Source organism: Dipteris shenzhenensis, chromosome 33, assembly GCF_047967505.1.
Source record: "Dipteris shenzhenensis isolate YYH24624 ecotype China chromosome 33, Dip_SZ_1.0, whole genome shotgun sequence".
NCBI lineage: Eukaryota > Viridiplantae > Streptophyta > Polypodiopsida > Gleicheniales > Dipteridaceae > Dipteris > Dipteris shenzhenensis.
Genome location: NC_141628.1, coordinates 31,869,068 through 31,896,203, shown reverse-complemented (window position 1 = coordinate 31,896,203; position 27,136 = coordinate 31,869,068). Strand labels below are relative to the sequence as shown.

Below are 27,136 nucleotides of genomic sequence, written 5' to 3'. Positions count from 1 at the left end.
GGTTTGGAAGGGGCTCCCTTGGGGCTCTAGACTCTTCTCTGAGTTCCCTGTACGAATCAGAGGGTCTAATTTGATTGGCAGTTTGGTCTCAACTTGGAGGACGGTAATCTATAATGCTCATGGAGAAACTTAGGGGATCTTAAAGGGGATGTAGGTCTAAGCGAATGCATTTGGTGGTCTAAAGCTGTAACACACAATGGCGCTTCCCTAGCTTACCTAAACATGAAGATTGCACGTGGTATCTTCAGAAAAGTGTTGGGCTTTTGGTCACAAATCTAGGAACCTAGAAGGGGTAACTGGATCCCCTTAGTTGAAATCAGCTGTAATTACCTATTGACAGTGCAGGAGACTGCTTTGATCCATGATGTACTACAAAAGATTCCAGAAACATGGCCTTCTAATTCCATAGAATCCCTAGGAAGGAGACTGCTGCAGTGGTACCTGGGGAGAACTTCTCTAAAGAAGATTTATGCTAAACCGGTATATAGATGCTTGCTAGAAAGTCACATACTAGTTTGGATCTTGAATAAGAAATGGGGGCTTTGTCGTGCTCATGGATGGTGGCGTGATAGATTCAAGGAAGTGTGGAAAATCTGATGTGGGTAGATTTAGCTTCACTCTCTGGAAAATCTTAAACCAGTGGCTGCCGGTAAGAGCTAAGCTTGTCAAAAAGTTCCAGGTTTCCCCCTTGTGTGCCCTGTGTGGGAGTGCACGGGAATCCATAATGCACTTGATGTGGCAATGCCCTGCGGTCAGAGGGAGCTGGAAGAAGATAGAGAAAGCGGTCAGAGATGCGAGGCTAATGACGAAGTTTTCCATTGGAAATAATTGGAAATTGAGCTTACTGGGAGACACATATGAACTCCCATCCACTCTACAAGCTTGCTGGCCTTTCATTAGAGGGACTGTGTGTCGGTCCATTTGGACTGTCAGGAACCATGTAATCTTTAGAAAAGATATACCTGTGGGAACCGAGGAGGATGTAGTTTTTGGAGTGGTTAAAGCCACCTTGTATGACCTGGGTAAATTATTAGAACAAGGCAAATGTCTAGAAAGCCAATGCCTAGGTGATCTAGCCTGGCACTGGAAATAGATTTGAATATAGTTCGCCCTCTACTCTATAAGTGTAGGCCTAGGGCCCTGCCCATTTGTTTGGCCACCTTTTGTAGGGGTTTCTTTTCAGGGCATCCCCCCCCCCCTGTTAATATGATACGACTACTTTATTTTATTTTAATTTTTAAAAATAAGATGGAATGTGCACATAATACAATATTTACTTCATTGATTGTGTTATTTATAACATTCTACCTTTTCATTACTAAGATGGAAGATTGACATGCTTTGCCATAATGCTTATGATTTTTACATCTATTTGAACACGCCAGTATGCATTGTGTGAACCTAAAATCTATTTTGTAAGCAATATGTAAATTGTGATCCACACTAAACACCATTCAATGCAACTCAATGTAATTGGCAACAAATACCACAAATGCTCTTAGGTTGTTGGCTATAATATGAAAAGATAAGTGTATCACAAAGTTGGAATGTTTCATCAAAATTTGTGTTAATAAAAATGGTCTTGGTGATGAATATTCAAAATTGTTGTTGAGCATTCTTAAAATTGTGACCAAGTTCTAATCTATTATGCATTCATGGTGCTTCAATCAAATAGTGCCAACATGTGAAAGATTATGAACAATAAGCTAGGATAAGAATATTATATGAACTAATGTAGGTGACTAACTTTTTTGCGAGTATGTATGGTGAAGACAACTTATTTGATCTAGTTTCCTTCATGATTTTAAGCAATCTATAAATTACAAAGCATATACTACCCCAACTATATTATTTCAATAAATATTTCCGTTACATGTTATCACACATTTTCTAGTCTTGTACTAAGGGAATTAAGGATAGCTAAAACAAAATAAATATTCAATTTCTTTTTCGATTAATCAATAAGAACATCTAGAAACACAGATCTAGGAATTCCATCAGTAGTACTAGCTGATTTTATTTTATTTAGTAAACTCACTATGATTTTATTTAGTAACCTCAACATGGCAAGCCATGTAGACAGTCAAGGGGAGGACTTGTAAGAAAGCCTAGCTTGCCAAAAGGATAGCAAAGAAATTTTGCATGAAAGGGAAGGAATTCACAACTTCACAAGGCAAATTAGCAGTACACAAAAAGTGGAAAACCTCCTAAGAACCCATATAGTAGAAGCCTCTTATGGAAGAACACAAATAATACAAGGGAGAGAGGGTCACATTTTAAGGGCAGGATTCTAATCCAATATGTCCATAGAAAAAGAAATTTAGTAACCTCAACATGGCAAGCCATATAGACATTCAAAGCAAGGACTTGTAAGACAAGCCTAGCTTGTCAAAAGGATAGCAAAGAAATTTTGCATGAAAGGCAAGGAATTCACAACTTCACAAAGCAAATTAGAAGTACACAAAAAGTGGAAAACCTCGTAAGAACCCATATAGTAGAAGCCTCTTATGGAAGAACACAAAAATACAAAGGAGAGAGAGTCAGATTTGAAGGGCAGGACTCTAATCCAATATATCCACAGAAAAGTCAATTTACCAAAAAAGGGGTTAACTTCCTGATCATGGTACTTTTACAAGAGATCTGAAATATTTTACCGTCTCACAGAGCTTTCTACATTTCAGAAGGTCCCAGGATCCTTACATATCAGCTGCACCATGCAACATATTTTAGCCACCTCCCATTCGTTACATAGCCATATGACAACGTACATTTACCCCATGGGGAGGGCCCTTTCAAAGGTCCAACTCATTAAACAATCCATGTACCCGGTTGATTGATAAAGAGATTGGAAGTATCCAATTCCTCCAGCTTGGGTTGATTAGAGCCTTCATCTTGTACCCTCAAGAATGAGTAATATAGTAGTTTGTACTCAACTTATGTAAGCTGAACAGATCATTGAAAAAAAATGTTCAATTCTCTGCAAGCTCGTCATGTTATCTTACATGCAATTACTGTATAATGCTCTTCCGCACAAAACCCAGCAGCTAATGATATATAGAATGGCATTAGCGCAAGATAACTCACGATCATTTTCAATAACCCACCAAGAAGTTGGGGAGAGCATCTCCAACAAAATTAAGAGCAAAAAGCCATCTCTTAAAGTACTTCACCTTTGACAGGCCATGAATTCGAATCAATAAACCTGAATTTGGTGGAGGCACAATAGCTCCCAAGATACTAAAAAAGATAATGTGCAGGTCTAGAAACAGGGGATCTGTGAAAAATGTGTTCAGTCATGATATTGCTCCATTTTTAATCAATGCATCCAACTCTACAGCAAACCTGGTACACAGCAAACAAATAATGCATTAGAAACGTTTCTTCCAAACTTACAATCACATGGTAGCAGGTACTTACATCAACTTGAACATGTCTTTGCTGAAACATTATTCAATTGTGATTTCAATAGACAAGGCAAGGGCGAGGCCGCAATGACAGTCTGAATTCAACTTCCATGCAGAAAAAGCTTTAATCACTCGACTTAGAACTTCAAGAATGAATTGACAAATATGTAGAACTATAAAACTGGCTCTCCTACCAAACAGCAGTATGAAGGATTAAAACAAAAATGAGCTGGAATAGGAATGATTGATCTCACGATGTCTATGATCCACATTCAAAACAGTCTCTACACACATTCGATCACTTGATGGACTGCAAGACACTCTCTAAACTCAGTGCACTCAAAAGGAATCCAGCTAGCAGTTTACATGAGGTCCTTTAAAAAAATGGCTCCAGCAAGAATTAGAACCATTATGCCTGGGCAAGCAGATGCTTGCCCTTTACCCAGAAATAGAACATTGATCAAATCATTCTGTTACACAAGGCACAGCTGTAATCTATCTATTTATTTTAACCCATAGTGCATCTGCCCGAACACATCTGAGTTCCTGTGTGCACAAGTGTGTGTGCATGTGTGTATGCATGCACATGTGCCAGTAAGTCTTTTTTGTGTCCTTCAATTTCGAGCCCTATATAATGTCTGTTACATGTGAAAGATCTAACCTGATAAGCACACTAAAAAACTCATGCTGACAAGCACAAGATAGCTAAGCGTGACATTCAATTCCCACATATAATAAAAGATCATGCCACCTGGATCCACCGACAATGAGATTGCACAAGGCCCATGTGCAGTAAGCCATGGCATCCCATACTATGCCCACCATAGCAGGCCTGACCTCCACGCCTTGGCTCTTGACTCAAGGGCTAAATCATAGGCTGCAAGCCACAACTGATAAGAATGGCCCAATGGATACCTAAACAGCCTCATCTGTAGGCTTCATCCAGATGTACGCTGTAAGCATTAACAGCACAACTGTGATCTAATACCCTTGCCTTGCTTTCAATATTTAGAATCCTTAGGCAGCTTGAAGGCAAGGGTTTTGGACAGGTAGATATTAAAATAGGACTGGAAGTTGCGAATTCAGAGCTACAACAGAGGTTTCACACATGATCAGACAAAGGCACAACATTAGCACGGACATTACAAGGGTGCGCGTTGGCTCAGCTTTGGTGTGCAGGATAGCAGAGTTCCAAAGCTTTCTAGCCCGGGCAATAGGGATGGCTATTCTAAGGGAGCCTTGGGGTGGCAGACAGCGGGGTAGGACTGTTATCAGATCCGCAATTGAAGAACGGGCAAGAAAATCGGACAGAGGCATCCCAAGGACAACATGACAATTGGACAGGTGGTGGTGCGGGTGAGACTGTTTCTTTACATAGGAACGCTTATGGAAAGCTTGTCTCTTTCCAAAACTTAATACGTGACAATGCTTTTAGACACAGTCGAGGTGGTTTCTGGTGAGGCTGTCCACACTTCAAAGCTTAGAGAAAGCTTTCAGACGTTAAGCCAGCTTGTGGGAGCCAGTCAAAGCAAAAGACATATAAAGCCACATGTCTGGGAGGTCGCTCCAGCAAAGCATGTTTCAGTACCATGATTTGTCACTGCAAAATGGCTGTAAATTTGCATAGTTTCCATGCCCAATCTAGCATGCCACAACTTTGCCTCTTTCATGGCAGGAGTCGAAATAGCTGCCAAACAAGCATCATGCTTGTTGCATTGAAATCTGTCCAGCTGGTATAACCCCTAGTAAAAAAATGCAGTAGTGACCATCTGATAATCCTTTTCACAGTCCTTGACTATACACCTGTCATCCTCAAACGTGACAGCATAACCGAAACTGAGAGAAGATTCTTCTTACTCCCTAGTACATAAAAGACATCCAAAAGACATAAATCAGTTTCATCAACTGATGAGACAACACGATCTTCCCAACTCCTTTGACTGAATAAGAAGAATTGTTGGCACAGGGTACCTTCTTGCCAGCTGGAGCAAGTTGCAAATCTGCAAATAACTCCCTTTCGGAGGTAATGGGCCTGGATGCACCACTGTCAATGTGCCAAATAGCATCTGAGGTTTCAGCCACACTAGGTGATGCAACTTCCTGTCTGGCATCATAACTACACACAAGAAAAGCCCATTTTTCAGCCACAAGGTTGGCTGGAGTATCATCCTTTTTGCATTTGAATGGCTGGAATTTATAACTGAAGTGCTAGACTCTCGCTTCTTCTCCTTTGCAATTCTTTTCCTGCATTTATTGATCAAGTGCCCTGGCTTTTTGCAGTAATGACATTTGCCCTTCTTCTTGGGCTTGCCTGCATTATCTGAAATTTTAATCCATGGCTGAACTGAATCAATTCTGGACTGATAGTGACCTGCATGAGGTTTCCCCTGCTTATGGCAATATGGGCCCTGTGAACCAATTGTCATATGTTTACATGGCAAGGAGTTGAAAGTGCTGGAAATAAACTGATTGTCTGGAATCAGTTTATCAATAATAAGTGATTGCTCACGAAGATCCTGGATCTTTGTTAAGTGTTCTGACACCGGATGAGTGGAGCATCCCCACTACAGCTGGATGTGGTGTTCCAGGTTATCACGTAGCTCTACCGCATTAGACAGTATGGCTCTTGCACCACAAGGCGACATAGGCCTCCTTGGCTTGCCTTGTCCTCATCCATGGCACTGGCGGCAGAGGGAGACCAGAGGTGCTGGTATCCACACACGTGCAGATGGTTTGAGAGCTTGGGGCTACACGTAGACAGGTTACCTTCCCTTCCAGTATTGCATTGAGGCCCTCTCCATCCTGCTCACATATCACGAGGTGAACCAGGTCATCTGAGAGGATCTCTTACAGCTACACACATTCAGGACTTCGTTAGCACCTCAAGAGCTTCCAATCAAGCTCAGCTTTTATAGAGACCATTGCCTGTGCATTAGAGTTAAGGGCTTCATTGATCCACCAGCATACACAAGGATCCACCTCCCCCACTCCTTGAGGATATGAATCGGATAGTTCCGCATCTCATCACACCGCCTTCGCATTGAGATTGCGTGGGCAGGGTGCATACCTAGCGAGGGCCGCATCTGCACTCTACGCGATCATTGGGATACACATCCACACTCATTTTAGAGGATGATCACTGAGTTTTTCCCGCCAGCACCGACTAGAAGGACTCATGAAGACTACGGACGTGAAGGCCTCAGCCAAAGATACACCAGTCATTGCTCTCGACACATAGGTGAGATTAGGGAGCACAAATCCAAACTCCTTTATAGCATAATCATTGAGTTTTTCCAGCCAAATCGCACCACCAGGACTCACGAAGACTACAGATGCGAGGACCTCAGTCAGAGATACAACAGACTCGCCAGCGATTGAGGCAAAAATCATAGTAGGGGACATTCCCTCCATGCTCATAGACCCTTTTGGTCTCCTGAAGACCTTTAGTTAACTCTCTCTTTCTCTCTCTCTCTCTCTCTCTCTCTCACACACACACACACACACTTTTTTGGGTGAAATCTTATAATTCTGTGTGGGAAACCCCAAAAAAGAGGTAAGAACCCACCAATAAGTACAAAGGAAAAATTTACAAGTAAAGCCTCAGAGCAAAAGTCATGAGGCAGCCAAGTAAAAAGTTACACATCAAGCTAGAGGAGGATCAAACACAACATCTTCCAGCTTCAGATTATTGCTTTGTAAAAACTGATGCAGTGTAGAAACCACACCATCAATAAAAACAAGCTGTTTTTTGCCCTTGTGATTCTTCTTAATATAGGTGGGCACCCGAAATTTCTGAATCACAGGGTCAAAAACCTGTTGTAACATGGGATGAAAAGAATCCAGTGAAAATGGCACATCTGCATCTCGAACAGAAGAAGACTCTGGCACAGGCACCAGATGCAAAGGAGTTACATCAACATCTGTATCCTCCGACGAAAGAGCTACATCTGATAAAGTAGGACTCAACATTTCAGCGTCACTCCGAGGATCAACCTGAGAAGAAGCATGTGCAACATCCTATATGATCCCCTCTGCAAGGGGCACATCCATATCCTAAGGAGAAGGAGGCTGATGATGCTCAACAGGAGTCAGATCCTAAACTTCTTCAACAAGAGAAAGATTGGCCTGTGATTTTTCTACCTTCCTCCAGTAATGCTTCGGAGCAGTAAAAGAAGGCTTATCCAATAAAGCCTTAGCAGAAACCACAGGAGGAGGAGTAACCTTCACAACTGAAGGAGTAGGAGGAGTGGTCATGGAAGTAGAAGAGCAAGCACGTGCAAAATGACCAACCTGACGACACCGATAACAAGCTATAGGAAAAGAAGCAAAATGCAGCCGGATGCGCATTGGATGAGCGAATCCCAGATCAAGATCCAAAGTAGATGGTGCGGGCTGCATCATATCCCATAAAATACAGAGCCTAACATCACGGGTAGCATGCAAGAAATCCTGTCTTGGAACATGGAGAGGCCTGCCCAAAAAAGCTGCAAGAGTAGGAAGATGCTGAAGAAGAGGCACAGGCAATGCTTTGAGGGTAATCCAAACCGGACAGTGGGTTAGAAGAGAGGCAGACGGATAAAATAAGGGATCCCAGGGCATCACATAAGCAAAAAAGCCAGCTCCAGGAATACCAGCACGACTGACAAGGCGCTCTACCACCTCAGTCAAAGAGCAGTGGGCATAGTAAAATCCTTTCCCCAGAAAGACAAAGGAAGATGTACAATCCAGACCCACTGCAACATCAGCCCAATGATGAAGCTGAGCTGAAGATAAAACCCTGCCCATAAAATAGAGGCAGACTCCAAATTGATGAGCCTGTCGAAGACCGAGACCGGAGACCAAAAGGGCAGAATCCAAGGAACAAACAAGCGGGGAACCCGATGAAGGAACTTCTGTGACAGAGGCAGAGCACAATTGGCGAAGAAGATCCAGCTGGAGGGAAGAAGAAGGGCCATTGGAAACATCCAGCTTTGTCGATTTAATCGAAGGCGAGGCAAACAAACCACCATGCTTTCGCCGAAGAAAAACACGAGTAGGAGGAGCAGAGGCAGAAGGAGACGCTGAGGCAGAGTAAACAAAAGAAGCAGGTGTCGGAGCAACAGGAAAGGAGGAAGATGAGACTGGAGCAAAAGCCACCGAGGGTTGCAACACAAATACGGAAGGAGGCTGCGCAGATGACCGTACAACCTGTACGGATGGCCGTACGACAAGCACCGAAGGAAAAAGTGGCGGAGTAGACGGCTGCAGAGAAGGCTGTACGGGGCTGTGCAGGGAGCACGGGAGCTATATGGGAAACTGTACGGGGAGCTGTATGGGGGGTTGTAGGGTGCACGAAACTTGTACGGAAGGCCGTACAGGTGACAGCAGCTGTACGGAAGACAAGGTAGGCAGCAGGGACATCGAGGGTGACTGCACGGACGAAAACGAGGAGGAAGACGAGGCTGGCAGGGTAGAGGAGGAGGTCTCCATCGCTCACACACACACACACACGCGCGCGCGCACGCACGCACGAGAAGATGGATGAGGTGATCAGGACATTCCGAGGGGGAGATCATACCATCGGATGAGGATTTATGGATCAGTACTAGCGAGGCATATCAGTGGCCACACATAGGCCCATGGGCAGCGGGCGCTAGGGCAGGCAAGGTTTCACTCCACCCTATACCACATCTTCACCCTGAGGGCTATCATTAAGGAGGCGAGGTCGAGACGTCAAAAAGTCTACGCTAGCTTTGTAGACTTTTGGAAGGCCTTCGACCCTATTCCACGATCTACAAGAGATGCAGATTCCAAAGATTATGATTTGGGGGTTGATGAGTCTGTCCGAGTCATTTCCAAGGAGAGTTCATGCCCCAGAAGGCCTATTGGTTTGGGTTCAGAGCACGATCGGGGTGAAGCAGGGATGCCCTCTCTCACCGACTCTCTTCGGGTCTACACTGATGAGATCACATCCTTTATAGACCGCCTCCGAGGCGAGGGATCACTATTGGCTGACCTCATGATACAGATACTACTATATGCGTACGACATAGTCCTCATATCATCTTCAGCAGAGGGATTGCAGAGACATCTGGAGGCCGTAAAGGTGTTCTGCATAGAGAGAGATCTGACTGATAGTCAACCTTGGAAAAACCAAGGTTATGATCTTCGACACCTCACAAGCAGACTCTTGGCTTCACCGACATAGCTTCACTTACCAAGGTGAGCTAGTGGAGATAGTGCAAGCCTACACATACCTAGGGGCAATATTCACAGGGCCTGTTTTTATGATGACCCATGCAGCTAGAGAATGACTCACACAAGGGCGGGGTGCCTTGGACCGACTAGAGAGGCAGTGCTTCCAGGATCCACAAATGAAGGGTTGGCTTTTCGACACCCTAGTGAGGCCGACTGCCATGTATGCAACACCTTTTTGGGTGAGTGATCTTCTTGTGGCAGAGTGGAGAAGATTTGAATGGCCACAGGTGACTGTGGAGTCTGGGATAATTTGGAGTAAGCCCTTAGTTGCTCATTAGATAGTACAAGTACGACCTACCTCGACTTCATCAGTGAAATCCTCCATGCAGTCCAACGACTGAGTGCACCCCCACGCAGCCGGCAAACGAAGTCCTCTCTCCAATGACACAACCGGCTCCTACAGACCCTCCACTAATACGACCTCAACTGTGACCTCAAACCGGTAACTCCAATAGAAACATCCACGAGCGACCTCCACGGCACGTACCTGCGCACTACAAAGACTTCAACGACTAACACAAAGCTTGCACCAACAGGTCTCTATGGCCTCAAAGGATTCAACAAGCAGCGGCCGACGCTTCCTTCTCCAAGCTCCTACAACGACGCAATGACAGACCAACACTGCAACAGCGCCAGTGAGTCTTCACTTCCATGCACAACCCACGTAACCCGTACCACTCAACACGGCTCTACCATAGCACACGAACAAGCAAGGCGACCTCGACTCAAGCTCCATCGACAAAAATCTGTGGGCGTGTCAGCAAGTTGTAAATACTACAAAGTCAAAGTTTTAATTGACAATTTATTTGATCATAATTAAAAAGTATCTCGTTTATTTAATTATGTTCAAAAGTTATTTCTTTTGGTCAAAGTATTGACTTCGGTCAAAGATACTTAACCATGGTTAGGAAGACTTGGCGTATGCCAAGAGGGTTGACTGCGGTTAACCAAAGAACCTTTGACTCTGGTCATAAAGAGTTGACTTTGGTCAACAAGACTTGGCTTTGCCAAAGCAGGCTGACTCCAGTCAACCTAGATCATTAGCGACTCTGGTCGGAGAGTTCTAGCATTAATTAAGGCACCTTGACATCTGGTCAAAGTCCTTAATTACGGCTAGAAGGGTTGTGGCTTCGATCAATTATAGAGTTAGTTATTTTTTATGTGCACACGTTTGCTTGGTGAGGACGCCCATGGAGACTAGGACTAGTCTAGAATTTATTTGCATGCTAAAGCGCTAATGATTAATGGGTGCCATGGCTATGTGCGCTTTAATTAATGGTTGCAGGCTCTCAGAGGGGTTGATTGCCCAAACGCTATGGAGCCCAGTAGGCAGCAAGGAGATGTCCATGTGACCGAGGGCTATGAAGACCCTAGAGTTTTGCCCTTTGTAACTACATTTTAGCTAGTTGTTTTGACAAGTGGCATGTTGCCAAAGAATGAGCCTGAGAGCTCCATCTAATCTTTTTTATTTCTTTGTTACACATCTGAATGCAAAAATTGATCTTGTACACAAAATCTTTCTCAAGAAATAAATGGCTTAAAAGTGCGGGAGAATTGCGGGGCGGCGACGAAATCGCTCCTGAGGCATCCCAAGATTCCGGCCTCACCTAAGGTCACTACACAAGAGGGGGTGGTGAAAGAATTGACACGTGGCAATGTATTTGCCACATCATCCACCCTATCCACACAGCCGGGCTGGTCAAGAGGGAGCTACGTGGTACCCTATCCTCTGCCACATCAGCACAGTTGGCCTAGTGCCACGTCACCATCGATGCAACGCCATCTGTACTCCATCACAATGCCACGTCAGCAACCCACCTCAACTGCCACATCATCACCTGCAACACACTGCCAGGTCACCTATGCCACGCAGGCAGTCCATGTCATTTGACCACGTGGCAGTGCCACATCATCCCTCAATGCCACGTCATCTAGTCCAATCAGCAGCCTAGTGCCAAGTCACAGCTCCCCAAATGACAATGCTATGTCATCATGCCCACGTCAGTAGTGCCATCTAAGCACATAGTGCTACACTCGCACATTTTTGTAAGAGGATGTGACCACCTATTGCCACATCATCACATGCCACGTCATAATTTTTGGGCCCTTTGGTGATCAAGGTTGGCCAATCTTCCGGGAGCTATAGCTTTTGATCCAGGTGGAATTTGGAGGAGCTGTAAAAGGCAAAAATGATCAACAAATCATACTCTACACGATGAGCACCTCAGATTTGCATTCTAACTCATGCATAAGTCAGAAACATCAAACCTTCTTCATCGAAGCCACCTCTTGCTCCATTGCAGCATACTTAGCACATAAAATAAATCAAGATAAAATTCATTTGCTGCATTTTATGCTTCTTCTCTTAGCATTCAGCGGTCATCACACAGTGTGACACTTAGCATTGATCTTCCTCTCAGATTTAGGATGGTTGCATACTTCTTGCACACATGTATGCCACCCATGTACAGTCACATTTGTTGAATATTTTTTGGCATTGGTTCTTGCACACATACATCAGCCTTGTACAGCCTCATGGCTACTCCCGACACACAGGTTTTTATCATTTTACTACAGGCTTGGTCCTTGGCATACACGCATTTCTTCCACCATGACTTGGTTCAGATTTGACAATTTAGCATAAGCTCCCCAATGGCAGTCTTTTACAATGTTCTCATGGATAAACACTCTTGCCGATACACGGGTAAGCCTCTTGCACAGAGCACCAGACCACCTCCATCATGGATTTATTGACATCACGCTATTGATGATACACCAGTCATGACCCCAGATGAGATCCATGAGTGGAAAGCAAACCTACTTCGACCATTCATGCCACAAGATATGTACCAGTGTACGATGCAGACTTGAGCCAGACTTGAGCCTCATTGGTCTTGAGAGATTGGGTGCATATTAGCATGGATCAGCCCGTAGTTTTTGATCATGCACACTTCTTGGTAAGCCCTAAGCATGAGGCACATTCAGTAGTAAGCCCTCAACACAAGGCAAATTTAATGGTAGGTCCTCAGCTGAGGTAGTCTCATCTGCATCAACATAGTCTGATTCCACTGATGTACAGCCAACCCAATTAGTTCCATCGGCGTCAGTCCATTCGGTTCTATTGTCAAGTACACATTCACACATCTGACACCAGCTCAGTCTCTTGCCACTCGGCATTTCAACACTTCAGTGTGACACTTGGCAGAGTGAACTTCCCACTGACGTCAGTCCATTTGGTTCTATCATCGGTGTACACATTCACGCATTTGACACCAGCTTGGTCTCTTGGCATTCGGCATTTCGGCACTTCAGTGTGATACTTGGCAGAGTGATCTTCCTCGGATTCAGGATTGTTGCATTCTTAGCATTGGTTCCTACACACATACATCAGCTTTGTATAGCCTCTTGGCTACTCCCCACACACAATTGTCATCACTTTACTACAGGCTTGATCCTTGGCACATAGTTTTCCTTCCATCACATGACTTGGTTCAAATTTATAGGTTTAGTGTAAGCCCCCAGCGGCGGCAGTTCGAGCATAAGATCTCTCTTGGTAGCTCTCACACAGTCTTCTCATGGATAGACACTCTCGTCGGTATACGCGTAAACCTCTAACACAGAGCACCAGACTGCCTCCAGCATGGAGTTCTTCACATCGCACAGTTGATGATATACCAATCATGACTCCAAATGAGATCCGTGAGTGAAAAGAGAACCGACTTTGACCATTCATTGCCACAAGATATGTACCAGTTTATGATGTGGACTTGAGCCTCATTGGTCTTGAGAGATCAGATGCGGATGTACCACATGTTAGCATGGATCAACCTTCACTTTTTGATCATGCACATTTCTCGATAAACCCTCAGCACGAGGCACATTTGACGGTAAGCCCTCAGCATGAGGCACTCCCATTGACATCAACATAGTCTGATTCTAGTGATGTACAACCATCACATTCATGCATGGATCCGATTCCATCCATTGTCACACCAAATGCAGAGACATAGTAGGAGTTCCGTTATGATCATGCAGTTATTCAACAGATAAGTCCTTAGTATGAGGCACTCAATCTTTTGCAACATGCAAAGATACATGCCACAATGCATTAAGCTCCTTAGGTGATTCCATTCCAGCATCCATCACCGATGCTTTCACCTCTGGCACGGAGCATATCGCATCTTTGGACATGGTTTCCACAAGCAGTTCAGATCGGCACATTAGTCTTCAGAACATTCCAGCATCAGCTCAGTCATGCCGCATTGCATCATACTTGGATCCAATTATCATCACCACCTCAGATCAACAGATCATTCCTCAACATGAGGACATTTGTGCATCAGCGCAGTGGACATCATCAGGGTCAGCCATAGCATAACCTGTGATACCTCAGTGTTTTAACATGCACTTATGACTTTCATATACAGCCCATACTTGATGCAGATTAGTGGTTGGATCCAAGACTTCAGATCAGTCCCTACATCAACATTCAGCACCTCATATGCCTTAGGGACATCTTATGCATTTTTCGTTGTATTTCAGGCTTCTAGGCCTCTATTCTGTCAACTTCACCTTGAGCTTATGATAAATGCTACATCCCATGCTAATGGACATTTAGCCATGCACACATCAGATCACCTTCAGCTCATGACAGTTGAGCATACAGGTTTAACAGGCCACCATGTCTTGTTAGTTTTATGGGCCTCTTCTTCAACAGAACAGTGTATCACACTTGCACCTTCGGTCCCAGATTTTCAGCCCCTGGATTACGCCGTCCACATCGGCTATGCGGTCTTCGACTGCACATCATATGACAAAGATTACTATACTTTGGCATACCTCCAACATTGGTGCAGTTCTTATGGGTTGGTGACACCCTTGTTTGTCACAACCTACCAGATTCTTTTTCCATAGCTACATCGGCTAGCTTCACATCCGTCCAAAGGTGAAGAATGACCCAAAGTTAACAGGGGAAATACACGTTATTTACAGGATCTAGTAAGTTGTACTCATTGTGCATGCTTCCGCTATGTAGTCATTGTGCTCACACATGCATATACTACTATAATTTTTTCAGTTTTGGATGCTATCATAAGCACCAAACAAAATCCACAAAAAGGTCTTGTACATGCACCCTCTACTTACCTAGTGCAATTTAAGAGGGGGTTTTGAGGATGGTGTAAATTGCACCATACCTTAAGGGCATTAGGAAAAAACCCTAACCATAACCCTAAGGGGTTCTCATGTATATCATGATTATGTTCAATGCAACATCGTGTACAGGTAGCTATATTGTGTGCACTCCTCTCTCTCTCTCTCTCCTCCCGACCCCACTTTATCACCAATTATGTAGCTCACAAAGCAAACAGATATATCTAGATGAATCCAGGAAGACGTCCAAACTCATCCTCTAAAAACACAACACATAGTGTAGTTTCAATCTCATGATAGTCACCATAAGGTTGAAAACCATAAACTCCATCACACATAGCGGGGACTTCCTACTATGACATCCCCGGTGATGTCATCAGCACCCAAGACTAGTGTAGACCATAGTATAAAGATATGTTCTCACACATACAAATCCACACACCCACACATATTTGAGCATCCATTTATACAAAGGTCTTTGTATTGAGAGGTGAAGGGAAGACTCAGCCATGACAAAGGCTAGCACTAAGGAGAAGGCTACTAAAAAAATAGTCTAGAATTTCTTCATTCAAGCTACAACTACTTGTGAAGTCTATACGGGTTCATTTAGTTTCTCCCAAACGAGCATCCAAGCAAAAAAATGCTTACACCATCTAGCTGATAAGAAACGCACCACTGAAGGTAGAAAGAATTCATTGTACCGACACGCCGCAACATGGACGAAAACTTCACAAGGTGAAATTTGCATGTCCGCTAATATGGAAGAAGCATATATCTAGATGAATCTAGAAACATGCCCAAACTCATCCTCTAAAAACACAGGACAGTGTGCAGTTTCAATCTCATGATAGTCACCCATAAGATTGAAAACCATAAATTCCATCACGCATACCAGGGACTAGGTACTATGACATCCCCCACTGATGTCATCAGTGGCCAACAGTGGTGTGGACCATAGTATAAACATATGCTCTCACACATACGAATCTTGTAATCTAATTTAATACAACTGATGGAAAGCTATGTTTTTGGGAAGATTTCCATGCTTTTTAGATTGACTTTATAGCTTTCTACCAATCAGCCACCCTCTTCACAATATATCCACTTCCTAGTTCATCTCATGTACATGGACACCTTGTTTTAATGCTGTTACTCAATCCTCTCCCACTGTTTAAGCCATCCAGCCAGCTTCACGTATCTTAGCTGTGATTTCTTTGATTATACGTGACTCTGCCAGCCAAACAACACTCTCAAGCACTTCTGAATACAAGAATTTATAAAGAGTGCAGGAAACAAAAGAAGGAGGCCTTATTCTTCCTCTTCAACATTCAAGACTGAACTGTTCTGACATGGTATACATTAAGAAACCTTGTGTCTGTGAGTCTTTTGGATGAGCATTACTTCTCTTGCCAGAAAATGACATCTTGACTTTTCCTTGGGATTGGACTTTTGGTGTATCCTGCAGGTCTGTCTTATGATTTTTACATCTTATATCTGTAGATCATGCAACCCTGGTGTGTCCTGTATGTTTGTCTAATGATGCTTCTTTGTACTTCATGGATGCCACAAGCATGATATTCTAATTTGTTCAATGTTTAAATCAATGAACTCGTTATATTGAACTAGGAGTGTGAACAACTCCTTTGCACCTCTGAATATTCTCCCTCAGATCTTCTTGAAATTCTATAAATGGGCAAACATAAGGCCATTGCAGGGCTAGTGGCATCTACCTTTTGGAACTTCATCACCGCAAGTAATCACTCGCTAAGCAATAAAATGCCAAAGCAATCTTCCAAGTACACATGTATAATTGTCTAATCATTCGTTGCTCACACACACTTGGTCTCGCAGCAGTAAGACACCATTTTTAAATTACAGACACTACTTCCGAGTACTTTAAACTTTCACTCACTGCACCATTTGCACCAATGTCACCAAGAAATATGTAGTCTTTGGCCAGGCATTACACTGTTTTGAGTCGCATAAACTACATTTGGTCTACGTGGAGACAAATCCCCCCATTTAGCCCATCTCTCCATGCTCTAGATTGCCATGGTCTAAACTTGGTGTCCAAGTAAGAGATCCAATTACACATTCCTTAGCTAATTTGCCTAACAATGTCCCAAGGAGCACGAGATACCTATGAATAGGAAATCCAACGACATTGTAGAAGCATCCAGATACTGATCTCACAAAAGAGGCTCCAATGCCCTGTCACAGTAGGATTAAAATAGTGACATAGAATCAAAGCAAATACTCCCGCAAGTTTGAGAATCGTAAGCGAAGTTAAAGTACATGTGGAGGGAATGCATATTGAAACCTGAATGCCATAGCTACCAGCCTTGTCCATTGGTTCCCCTGATTTTACATAGACATTTATTGCCTCCTCCTCCAAACAAGCAAATTCAACCTGCAAGAAAAACTATGCCAAACTCAACACTGCATTTCTATATCTTCACAGGGCTAGAACTTATCTGACCTTACAGATTCAGAATATCTAAATAATGAAGTTACTCGTGTCACAAGAGGCAAGCCTTCTTTACATCTGTTGCTGGGGGGAAGCTCACCTTAGTCTCCTCCCAAAACATATGCACCAGTGGTGGTTTACCAAGGGTCGGATCTAATACAAACACAGATCCCATCATTATCTTACATACAACCATCAAGCTCAGTGTCTACCTTCATATTTTAAATCTCATATGCTTATTCACTATCACAAAAAACCCTGGCACTCACCACAAGCTAAGGGTAGGACAAGGGAGACGCCAGTAAAAACACGATGTTGCCGACCTACAAGCATGTTAAGAGAAAGAAATTTTCTTAACTTGGAATCAATGCATATGAATGGACTATAAGTCTTAAAATTCAATATTAGACAGGTATGGTCATGACTGTGAGTACAGCTGCAACTCACCAACTGCAAAAAATTATATCTCGATGAATGCAAGAACATGCCCAAAATCATCCTCTAACCTCATCACAGTCGTGCACAAGGCTGAAACCAAAAACTCCATAATGCATAGTAGGGACTAGTTACCAAACACAAATAATAAGTGTCAACCTTAATATAAACATATGCTCTCACAAATACAAACATAGCAACACACCCACACGCACAAGTAGCCATTCATACAAAGGCCTTAGTCTGGATTTTTTGTCAACACTCCGAAGGGGAAGGGCAGACTCAGCTGTGACAAAGATTACACTAAAGGAGGAGGTCCATGGGTTCAAGAATTTCCTACAATTTGAGAAGCACTCCTAAAAAGGTGCATGCCAACATAGCACATCATTTTCAATCCTAACTTCCTCACCGAAGTCTCTATCTATCTCACACAAATAAAAATTCTTGATTGATTCTCATACATTGTTTTTATCAGATTTATGCACTCAATGAGCTGAAGCAGTCCCTTGAGCAAGAAGGGAGATTCGTGATAGTTCCCTACAATTCACATAGAAGTGAGGAGCTTCAGGCACAAGAGCTCTCTTTAAGAGTGAGAGAGTTTTGAGATGGGATTTGGCTTCCATACAGCACCTCAGGGATCAAGATTCGGTCTCCCACCAATGGTTTGCAGACCGGTATGAGAGCGCATTGCTTGACCTCTAGGCCATTGAGATCTGCAAGGCTGACTCTCTTATCACTCCTCTAGGGCATGCTAGGTCCAGCACGGGTATAATATGACCAGATACTTCTGCCAAACCATTGGCGTTCGCTCAACAAGGATGCAATTACCGCACTTGTGAGATGAGAGTGGCCAAATGCACTCAAACCCTCAAGAGATTTTAGAGATGACCATTACTTTCTATCGACAGTTAGTTTGGCGCAAGCTTTTGTATTAACGCTCGGCCAACCTATCCCTTGTAAGACAGGCCTCGTGGCCAACAAGTTCCTGCTGGACACGAGGATCAACTGTATGGCATCCGGAGCTAGGATCACCTAAAACAAATCAGTCGGCTTCCTCAAAATGACTGAGGAGGTTCAGGAGATCCTAGACTAGGGCCTAGATCGGGGGCCGCTCTTGGCTTCCATTGGATCCTGCGAGGGCAAATAGCGAGATGCTTAGATTTCCAGATGGGCATTGACATTTCAACATAGCAGCAGATTGACCCTGTGCTAGAGAGTGTGAGGCGCAAGCTTTGTATTGGAGCTCAGCCAAACTCTCCCTTGCAAGGTGGGCCCCCATGGCTAACCCTCTTGGACACGGCCTGGTAATAGTGTCGTGAAGGTGTTTTCACAAGGGGTTGCATGGGACAGCTTAGGTGCTTTGTGTGCAACTTCTTGTGGGCAGGATCAGAGGGCACGAGGGAAACTAGAGCCAAGGCTGCTTGGCAGACGGTGATCTTGCCCCAGGCAGAGGGAGAACTTGGCATCATAGACCCAAAGATGAAGTAAAGCCCTCTTGAGCAAGCTGGTGGTGCGAGGTCTCACCCCAGACTTGAAGCCCTGGAAGCTATTACCTTAGAGAAAGCTTCTTAGGAACACCCCTCACACATAGGAGGCCAGTGGCAACAATTGGCGGAGGAGTGACAGGGGTACTAAGCTCTGGATTAGCCATGTTGGCCTCACAAAGAGGACCAATCTCCTTTGGTCGAAGACCCAACTGAGCTGCAAGTTCAGCAGTAATGAAATTTGCTTTGGCTCCTGAATCAAAGAAGTAGAGACAATGCTGATCCCATAGCTTGCCCCATGCTCTGCACATCTTTGTCTTCGTCTCATCATGCTCACCCCCAATAATGTCAGGTATATGGCCAGCACTTGGCTTAGGCTTCTTGCCCCTGGGGTCCTCTCTATTGCCTTGATTAGTGTTAGCCCGAGTTGCTGCAGGCTCTTTCCTCTTCTTGTTAGGACAATCTGCTGCCCTATGACCTGTCTCTTTGTAGAGAAAACACCTCCCTTTAGTAAACAACTTGTTCCTCTCCTCGGGAGTGAGAGAAGAGGGCTGCTGTTTTCTCCTTTGTCCTGCCACAAACTTTGATTTAAGAGGGACTTTTCCAGCTTGCTGTGGTTTCTTTGGCTCCTCCTTGAAGTTGCTCTTGAATCCTGAGACTCTGCCCTGCATGAGTGAGCAAGCTGTGTTGGCATTCTCTATCAATTGTGACATGCTGGAAATATGTGTCTTAGTGCAATAGTCCCTCAACTCTTTGGGAAGACCACAACAATACTTTTCAGCTTGCTCTGAAATGGGGATGGTTCTGTAAGAGCTCATAGGTAGAAGCGCATCCCAAAACTTCTTGTTGTAATCCTCAAGATTCCTGCATTCCCTAGCATTCAAGTTATGCCACTGAGTCATGACATCCACTTTTAATAGCCAGGGGGCTGCAAATAAAGGGGCTGCTGTCCTTGGGGTCCTTCAAGAGCTTGAAGAACACCCCCCACAGCTGGGTTTGCAGGCACAGGTGGTACTGGCTGAGTGTGTGACATCATAGGGCTGCCTCCCTGCAATCCAGGCTGTATCCCCACCTTAGCATACAAAGAATTTGGGGCTGGCTGTGCGGTCATGGCCTGAAATATGGATCCTCCACTAAAGTGTGTAGGCTGAACCACATACTGTGGTTGGGCTTGCTGCCCTTGCTGCAAATTCTGAGCATTGCTACCATGCTCATTCCCATTTGGTCCTTGCCTCTGTGGCACTGCAAGTGGTTGTACCACTGGTGTAGGTGGCCCTAATAGTGGCTGTACCATTGGTGTCGGTGGCTCCGGTAGTGGCTGTCCCACATGCATCTGTGGACCCTGAATGGGTTGTGCCTCTACCCTTGGCATCAAAGCTGGATTATGCACAATCTCAGCAAAGCTCTGAGTGAGCTGAGTCAAAACTTGCAACATAGAAGCCATCTGTGCTTGCATTACTGCCATAGCATTTGCCTGCACACTTGGGTCAACACCCAATGCAATTGTACCCACAGGATTTTGCATTTGTGGAGCTGGCTGCCCCAATGCATCAACTTGAGCATTTTTCCCTTCATGGGCTGCATTTTGCACTCTTATTCCGGGGTGTGCTCCCCTTATCTGTGGCTCTGGGTCAGACTCTGAGTTTGCATCATAACCAAGCCTGATATTATCCATATCGAAAAGCAATGGATGGCTGTACCAAAATCAGCAAAGGCTTTCTCTATCCAAGCTGCCCAGGGACTCCTCCGGATGATTTGATGAGGATCCCAGCAATGGAACCACTGTAACCGGCCTTAGATCAGTAAGGGTAGTGTATTTGTCTCTATTATCTCACAAAGATGAAAATACAGCCAACTTAATCGATTGCCTTTGTTCATAGACAAAACTCAAAGCATAGAACTTCACTGCACTGCATCATGGAACCATTCAAGACAAGGGAGGCTAGAATGCCCCTACTCAGAAACATAGAGAGTGACACTTGTTGGCCCCAACACTTGGCGCCCCTTGCGGTATTTATTTAAACTGGTTAGCTCAAAGATACAAAGGGACTCCCTTCAAGAGCTCACCCGCAGGTGCAACCTAGTACAACGCCAACCCGTGGCTGTGCTAGTGACCAACTCCCAATGCTATTACTTTGGTTCCTTTCAGCATACATGCATGTTCACAAGTAGACCAATCTGACAGCATGCCAAGCAATGCATTTCCCATTTCCAAGCCATTACCGAGCCCAAGGCCAACCACTGCACCCCCAGTGCCCCAATCCTCTCAAAGAACTTATGTCGCGAAGAAAGTCGAAAACAGCTTCAAAAGTGGCCCACAGTGAAGGCGTCCAGGTCCTAGAAGCATGCCAGCAACAGAGGGCACCAAGGGGAGGAGAACTGTCACGAAGAAAGCACGAAATTTCACTTCAGCAAGCAAAGGGAGAGCTGCAGAAATCCACCATGAATGAATGACTGCCCCTGGTAGGGGTGAAGTCTCAAATTAGCAAGGAAAGCCAAGGAAGGGCTCCAGGGCCTTTCAGGGACTTCTAGAGGTGACACAAGGCAAGCAGATAGGCCACTAGCAGACACCTAAGAAAAATGAGGCGTGGGATTTTTAATGCCCCTAGGGGGTAAGATGGCACACCATGACCCTATTTTAAAGGATCTCTAGGGGGTCAGTTTTTACAGGATGACCCCACTGAACCAAACCAATGACCTTAGAAAATGAAGGAGTTGCACTTGTTGCACATAAAATCATAGGTACCTTTTGGGCATTAACTAAGGCCCCTAGCCTAGTACCCTAGGCCAAATTCAGTGACAGTTAGTTTAGACACTTCACCATCACCACCACGTCCCCGTGACACTACCTTACCCAATATTGTCCTCTTTTGAAGAAACAGGATGCTGCGGGAGCGAGGAGTCACGTCTTGTACCTTGAACTGAAAGACCCTCTGTTTCTGGATCCTGTTAAGCTGCAATCAAGCCGTGACCCTCCCCCATTAGCCAAGCTACCATACCCCAAGTGAAGTGCCATTTCATCTTCTACGTCGTAGCCATGATCCGAAGGGCTCTGTGCCAAATCCTCTATGTTATGCGGCAACTCCACTGACATTGTGAAATTGTCTCGAGACCACTATCCATGCATCGATGACACGTCCCATCAACATGCATCTGCTTAGCCTTGCCGATGGGCAATCCTCCATGGTCTCCATCTATCTTTGGTTGAAGAAGACCTCTGAGCCCTACTCTATAATGTCTAGAGCAAGACAATCCGAGGGCTCGATGCAGATACTAAATCCTCAAGGGCACCTTTGCCCTTGAGAACTATCCATACGAATGCGGAGAGCTGAGGCTTTGTGCAACCCATCTCTCCAAGGCTCAAGGATGGAGGCATCTATCTCTAGCATTCATGTGCTTGCCCCCTTTAGATGAGAGAGGTAGGGAAACGACTCCATGCTCCGAAAGATCTGGCCGGGACAATATACACATCTGCTGAGCTGCCCCAGCAGGAAGTCCTCTTGATCTCGAACCTCCTGATGCCAGAGGAGAATTAGCGCTCATACTCCTCATGACACCAAGGACTAGACCGAATGTGTCCCCCTGATAGACAATGCCAAACTTTAACTAGGATCCTTATCAACAGTGAGCCCTTCCTTGTGAGGGGGCCTCTGAGACCTATCATAAGGAAGCTACGGATTCACATTCAGAGATATGTGGACTATGAGGATTTCTATGTGATGCCTTTACCTGAGTGTGATGTTTTGCCTGGGAATGCCTTGGATGTACCGTGTGCATGCTATCATAGATACACATGACAAGAAGCTTACCTTAACTTATAGGGGTAAAACCCAAGTCATTGATGTAAATTCGAAGGGAGAATCAGTCCAATTGTATCTGCTTCGGCGATTTCCTCTATAATGAAAAAGCATATTTCTGCGTATTTGATTTTTGTCAAAGAAAAAGGACCTGATGAGGATAACTCTGATTTTTCCAAGCTGGAAAAACAGCAAACTGAGTTTTTATTTCAGTTTCAATATTGTTTTTCAAATGAACTCCCAGAGGAGTTACCTCCTGAGAGGCCAGAAGATCATACCATTGATATCATTCCTGGCAGTTCTCCACCTAACCAACAACCATATAGGGTGAGTGCGGCACAGCAGGAGGAGATCATGTGTCAGGTGAATGAATTGTTACAGAAGGGGTTGATTCAGCCAAGCTCTTCTCCATATTGTTCTCCCGTCCTACTTGTGCAGAAGAAGGATGGATCTTGGAGAATGTGTATTGACTACAGGGCTTTGAATAAGATCTCTATCAAGAATCGATTTCCTATTCCACGCATCGATGATATCTTGGATCGATTAGAGGGATCAGCCATCTTCAGTCGCATTGACTTGAAGAGTGGTTACCATCAGATACAAATCAGGCCTGAAGATGTACATAAGACTGCCTTTAGGACCACTTTTGGGCTTTATGAGTTTCTTGTCATGCCATTTGGTTTGACCCATGCTCCTACTACCTTTAATTGTATGATGGATCGCATTTTCACAGAGCACAGGAAGTTTGTGGGTACATTCTTTGATGACATTATTGTGCACTCGAAAGATGAAGAGGAGCATAGGCAACACTTGGCAGTTGTATTTGCAGAACTCAAGAAACATAGTTTACTGGTAAACACGAAGAAGAGTGAGTTCTTCGTGCTAGAGATAACATTTCTTGGGACACATCATCTCACGAGATGAAGTGAGGATATAGAGGCAATCAAGAATTGGCCTCCATTGAAGAACCTACATGGAGTTCGTAGTTTTCTTGGCTTGTGTTCATACTACACGCGCTTCATTCGCTATTTTGCTGAGATAGCTTCACCCTTACAATCTTTGCAGAAGAAGGCAGTCCTTTCCGTTGGGGGAAGAAAGAAATTGCAGCATTTAATGAGCTGAAAGAAAAGCTATGCTCAGATCCTGTCATCATTTTGCCAAACTTGCGAAAGCCTTTTGTTCTTCAATGTGATGCAAGCGACAATAGTGTTGGAGGAGTACTCATGCAAGAAGGCAGAGTGGTTGCATATGAGAGCAGGCTGCTCCGAGATGCTAAACACAACATGAATATATATGAGCAAAAGTTGGTAGCTGTAATTCATGCTCTTACTGTGTGGAAGCACTATCTTTTAGGTGCTGATTTTTATGTGCAAACTGATCATCAATCGCTGCGATACTTTCTCACTTAAAGAAATCAGAAAAGCACATGAGATGGGCAAACTTCCTTTCCATTTTTCATTTTCAGATTGTACATGTGGCTGGAAAGAAAAATGTAGTGGCTGATGCACTTTCAAGAAGGCCACATACCGAAGCCATGTCCAAGAAACCACAGGTATCAGCAGTTACCATTGCTTATCACAATGAGCTAGATGCCATGAAGGAGCAGTATGCTACAGATGATGCTTTTGCACGTATTTATGATCAGCTTATGGAGGGCAAGGGCAATAGGCATGATCATTACACACTTAAGGACGGATTTATGATGATGCATGGAAAGCTGTGTGTAACGCAGCCATTGAGGCATAAGGTGCTCACTAAAAGTCATGCCCCACCGTATGCAAGGCATAGGGGTGTGGAGGCTACAGTCAAAGCAGTAGAGCACTACTTTTATTGGCCTTCACTACGGAAGGATGTTGAGGCTTATGTCAGGACAGACATGCATCATTTGTCAAAAGGTGAAGTAGGACAGGCAGAAACAGCCCGGTTTACTTCAGCCTTTGCCTAAACCAGATAGACCCTGGCAGAGTATCGCCATGGATTTTGTTTTTGATCTCCCTCGCACTCCTTCTGGTCATGATGGCATTTGGACCATAATTTGCAGATTCAGCAAGATGGTTCATTTCATTCTAGTAAGGAAGAAGATTACTTCAAAGCGGATGGCAAAGGAGTTCTTAAAATCTGTTTTCAAGTATCATGGGATGCCTGAGTCTATCGTGAGCGATAGAGATCCACGGATGACCAGCATGTTCTGGAGAGGTTTGTTTGAGGACATGGGAACCTCACTGCCGTTTTCATCTTCTTATCATCCACAGTTTGATGGTCAATCAGAAGAGGCAAATTCTACAGCTTTGGATTTGCTCCGATGCTATGTGTCTGAGCACAAAACAAAGTGGGAATAGTACTTGTCACTGATTGAGTATGCATACAACAATATAGTGCACTCTTCCACGGGTAAGGCACCATTTGAAATAGTGGAAGGAGCGAGGAAGGTTCTCCTATCTTGCATACAAAGGAGAAAATTTTTGTGGCAGATGAGTATGTGGAGGATTTGCGGGCAGCCTATGAAAAGGTTAAGTATGCCCTCCAACGCAGCCAAGATAAACAGAAAAGAGCTGCGGATAAGCATCGAGGGACTTGGTTTTCACTGAAGGTGATTGGGTGTTGCTGCGTTTTCTTAAAGCACGCCTCGGGAACAAGAAAGGGAAGGTAAAGCTGTACACTAAGCTGAATATGAGATACTACGGCCCCTTTCAAGTTCTTGAGAAGATCAATGAGGTAGCTTACAGGCTGAAGCTACCTGAGCAGTGGACCATCCACAATGCTTTCCATGTTAGCTTGCTGAAGCCTTTTCATGGAGAAGTGCCACAGGATATGCCAGTCGAAGAGCAACTTGAAGTGATGAACAAGATGAGGTCTTGATTCCTGAGCAGATTGTGGCACACAAGGAACGGAAAGTTAATGGTAGAGTTGCCAGACACTATCGTGTGAAGTGCAAGAACTATCATGCGAACGATGCGATCTGGATGGAAGAGATTGAATTGGCAGAGTCACCTTAGATTTTACAGCTCTATCTAGAGGCATTTGGTCTCGAGCCTACTATGGTAGTCTCTCATGCTGGTTCAGCAGAGCATATGTCTAGAGCATTACTGGATGCTCATGGGGGCAGTAGCACCTCCGCACCCACAGTGCAGACAGGCTCACAGGATATCTAGAGGTCGCTTGGTGACACTACGGTTTCACCCGAGGCACTGACGTTGACAGTGTTTCTGCCACGAGACTTCTATGATGAGTGATCATGACACTCCAATTGGTCGATACATTGCCATACGGATGGATCTGCAGTCCTGCTGTATGTACATTGTATTTTTAGTACTTCATGTGATGTACTACTATTGATTATGGGCTGTTTTATGCCTATTGTGACACCCTTTTCTATTTGCTGTAATTTTGGGACAGCAAACAAGATAGTTTGCTGTTTCAAGAGGGGGGTATGTCACGGGGACATGGTGGTGATGGTGAAGTGTCTAAACTAATTGTCACTGAATTTGGCCTAGGGTACCAGGCTAGGGGCCTTAGTTAATGCCCAAAAGGTACCTATGATTTTATGTGCAACAAGTGCAACTCCTGGTGCTATTAGAGTGGTTTCATTTTCTAAGGTCATTGGTTTGGTTCAGTGGGGTCATCCTTTAAAAACTGACCCCCTAGAGATCCTTTAAAATAGGGTCATTGGTTCCTTTGCACTAGGGTCATGGTGTGCCATTTGACCCCCTAGAGGCATTAAAAATCCCATGCCTCATTTTGCTTAGGTGTTTGTTGGTGGCCTATCTACTTGCCTTGTGTCACCTCTGGAAGTCCCTGGAAGGCCTTGGAGCCCTTCCTTGGCTTTCCTTGCTGATTTGAGACTTCACCCCTACCATGGGCAGCTTCATTCATTCATGGCGGATTTTGGCAGCTCTCCCTTTGCTTGCTGAAGTGGAATTTCGTGCTTTCTTCGCAACAATTCTCCTCCCCTTGGTGCTCTATGTTGCTGGCATGCTTCTGAGACCTAGACGCCTTCATTCTGGGCCACTTTTGAAGCTGTTTTCAACTTTCTTCGCGACATAAGTTCTTCTTTTCTACATCTGAAGTCATATTCATGGGCGCCTCTCTTCCTGCTCCTACTTGGTGCAAGGCGCACTAAAAACGGAGCTGTTTGTGGGCTGTAAACTCTGTTCTGGTGGA

At 44.5% G+C, this 27,136-nt stretch overlaps 1 protein-coding gene and 1 pseudogene across 2 annotated transcripts in view; one reads left to right on the top strand and one right to left on the bottom strand.

The window, feature by feature from the left end:
* Window positions 1-2,919: 2,919 nt before the first annotated feature.
* The window catches only part of LOC147879973 (uncharacterized), a 58,117-nt gene continuing 33,900 nt past the window's right edge, over window positions 2,920-27,136 (bottom strand). Inside the window, exons 6-10 of one of the 2 annotated variants that reach the window (XM_087371957.1) lie at window positions 17,529-17,582; window positions 17,360-17,412; window positions 17,113-17,202; window positions 16,933-17,003; window positions 2,920-3,342 (exon numbers count right to left, since the gene is read on the bottom strand). In XM_087371957.1, the coding sequence (XP_087228083.1) occupies window positions 3,294-3,342; window positions 16,933-17,003; window positions 17,113-17,202; window positions 17,360-17,412; window positions 17,529-17,582 (317 nt within the window). In that variant the 3' untranslated portion in view covers window positions 2,920-3,293. The remainder of the gene's footprint in view (window positions 3,343-16,932; window positions 17,004-17,112; window positions 17,203-17,359; window positions 17,413-17,528; window positions 17,583-27,136) is intronic. The other variant, XM_087371958.1, reaches the window with a different exon arrangement.
* LOC147879974 (uncharacterized) lies at window positions 23,078-26,127 on the top strand (annotated as a pseudogene).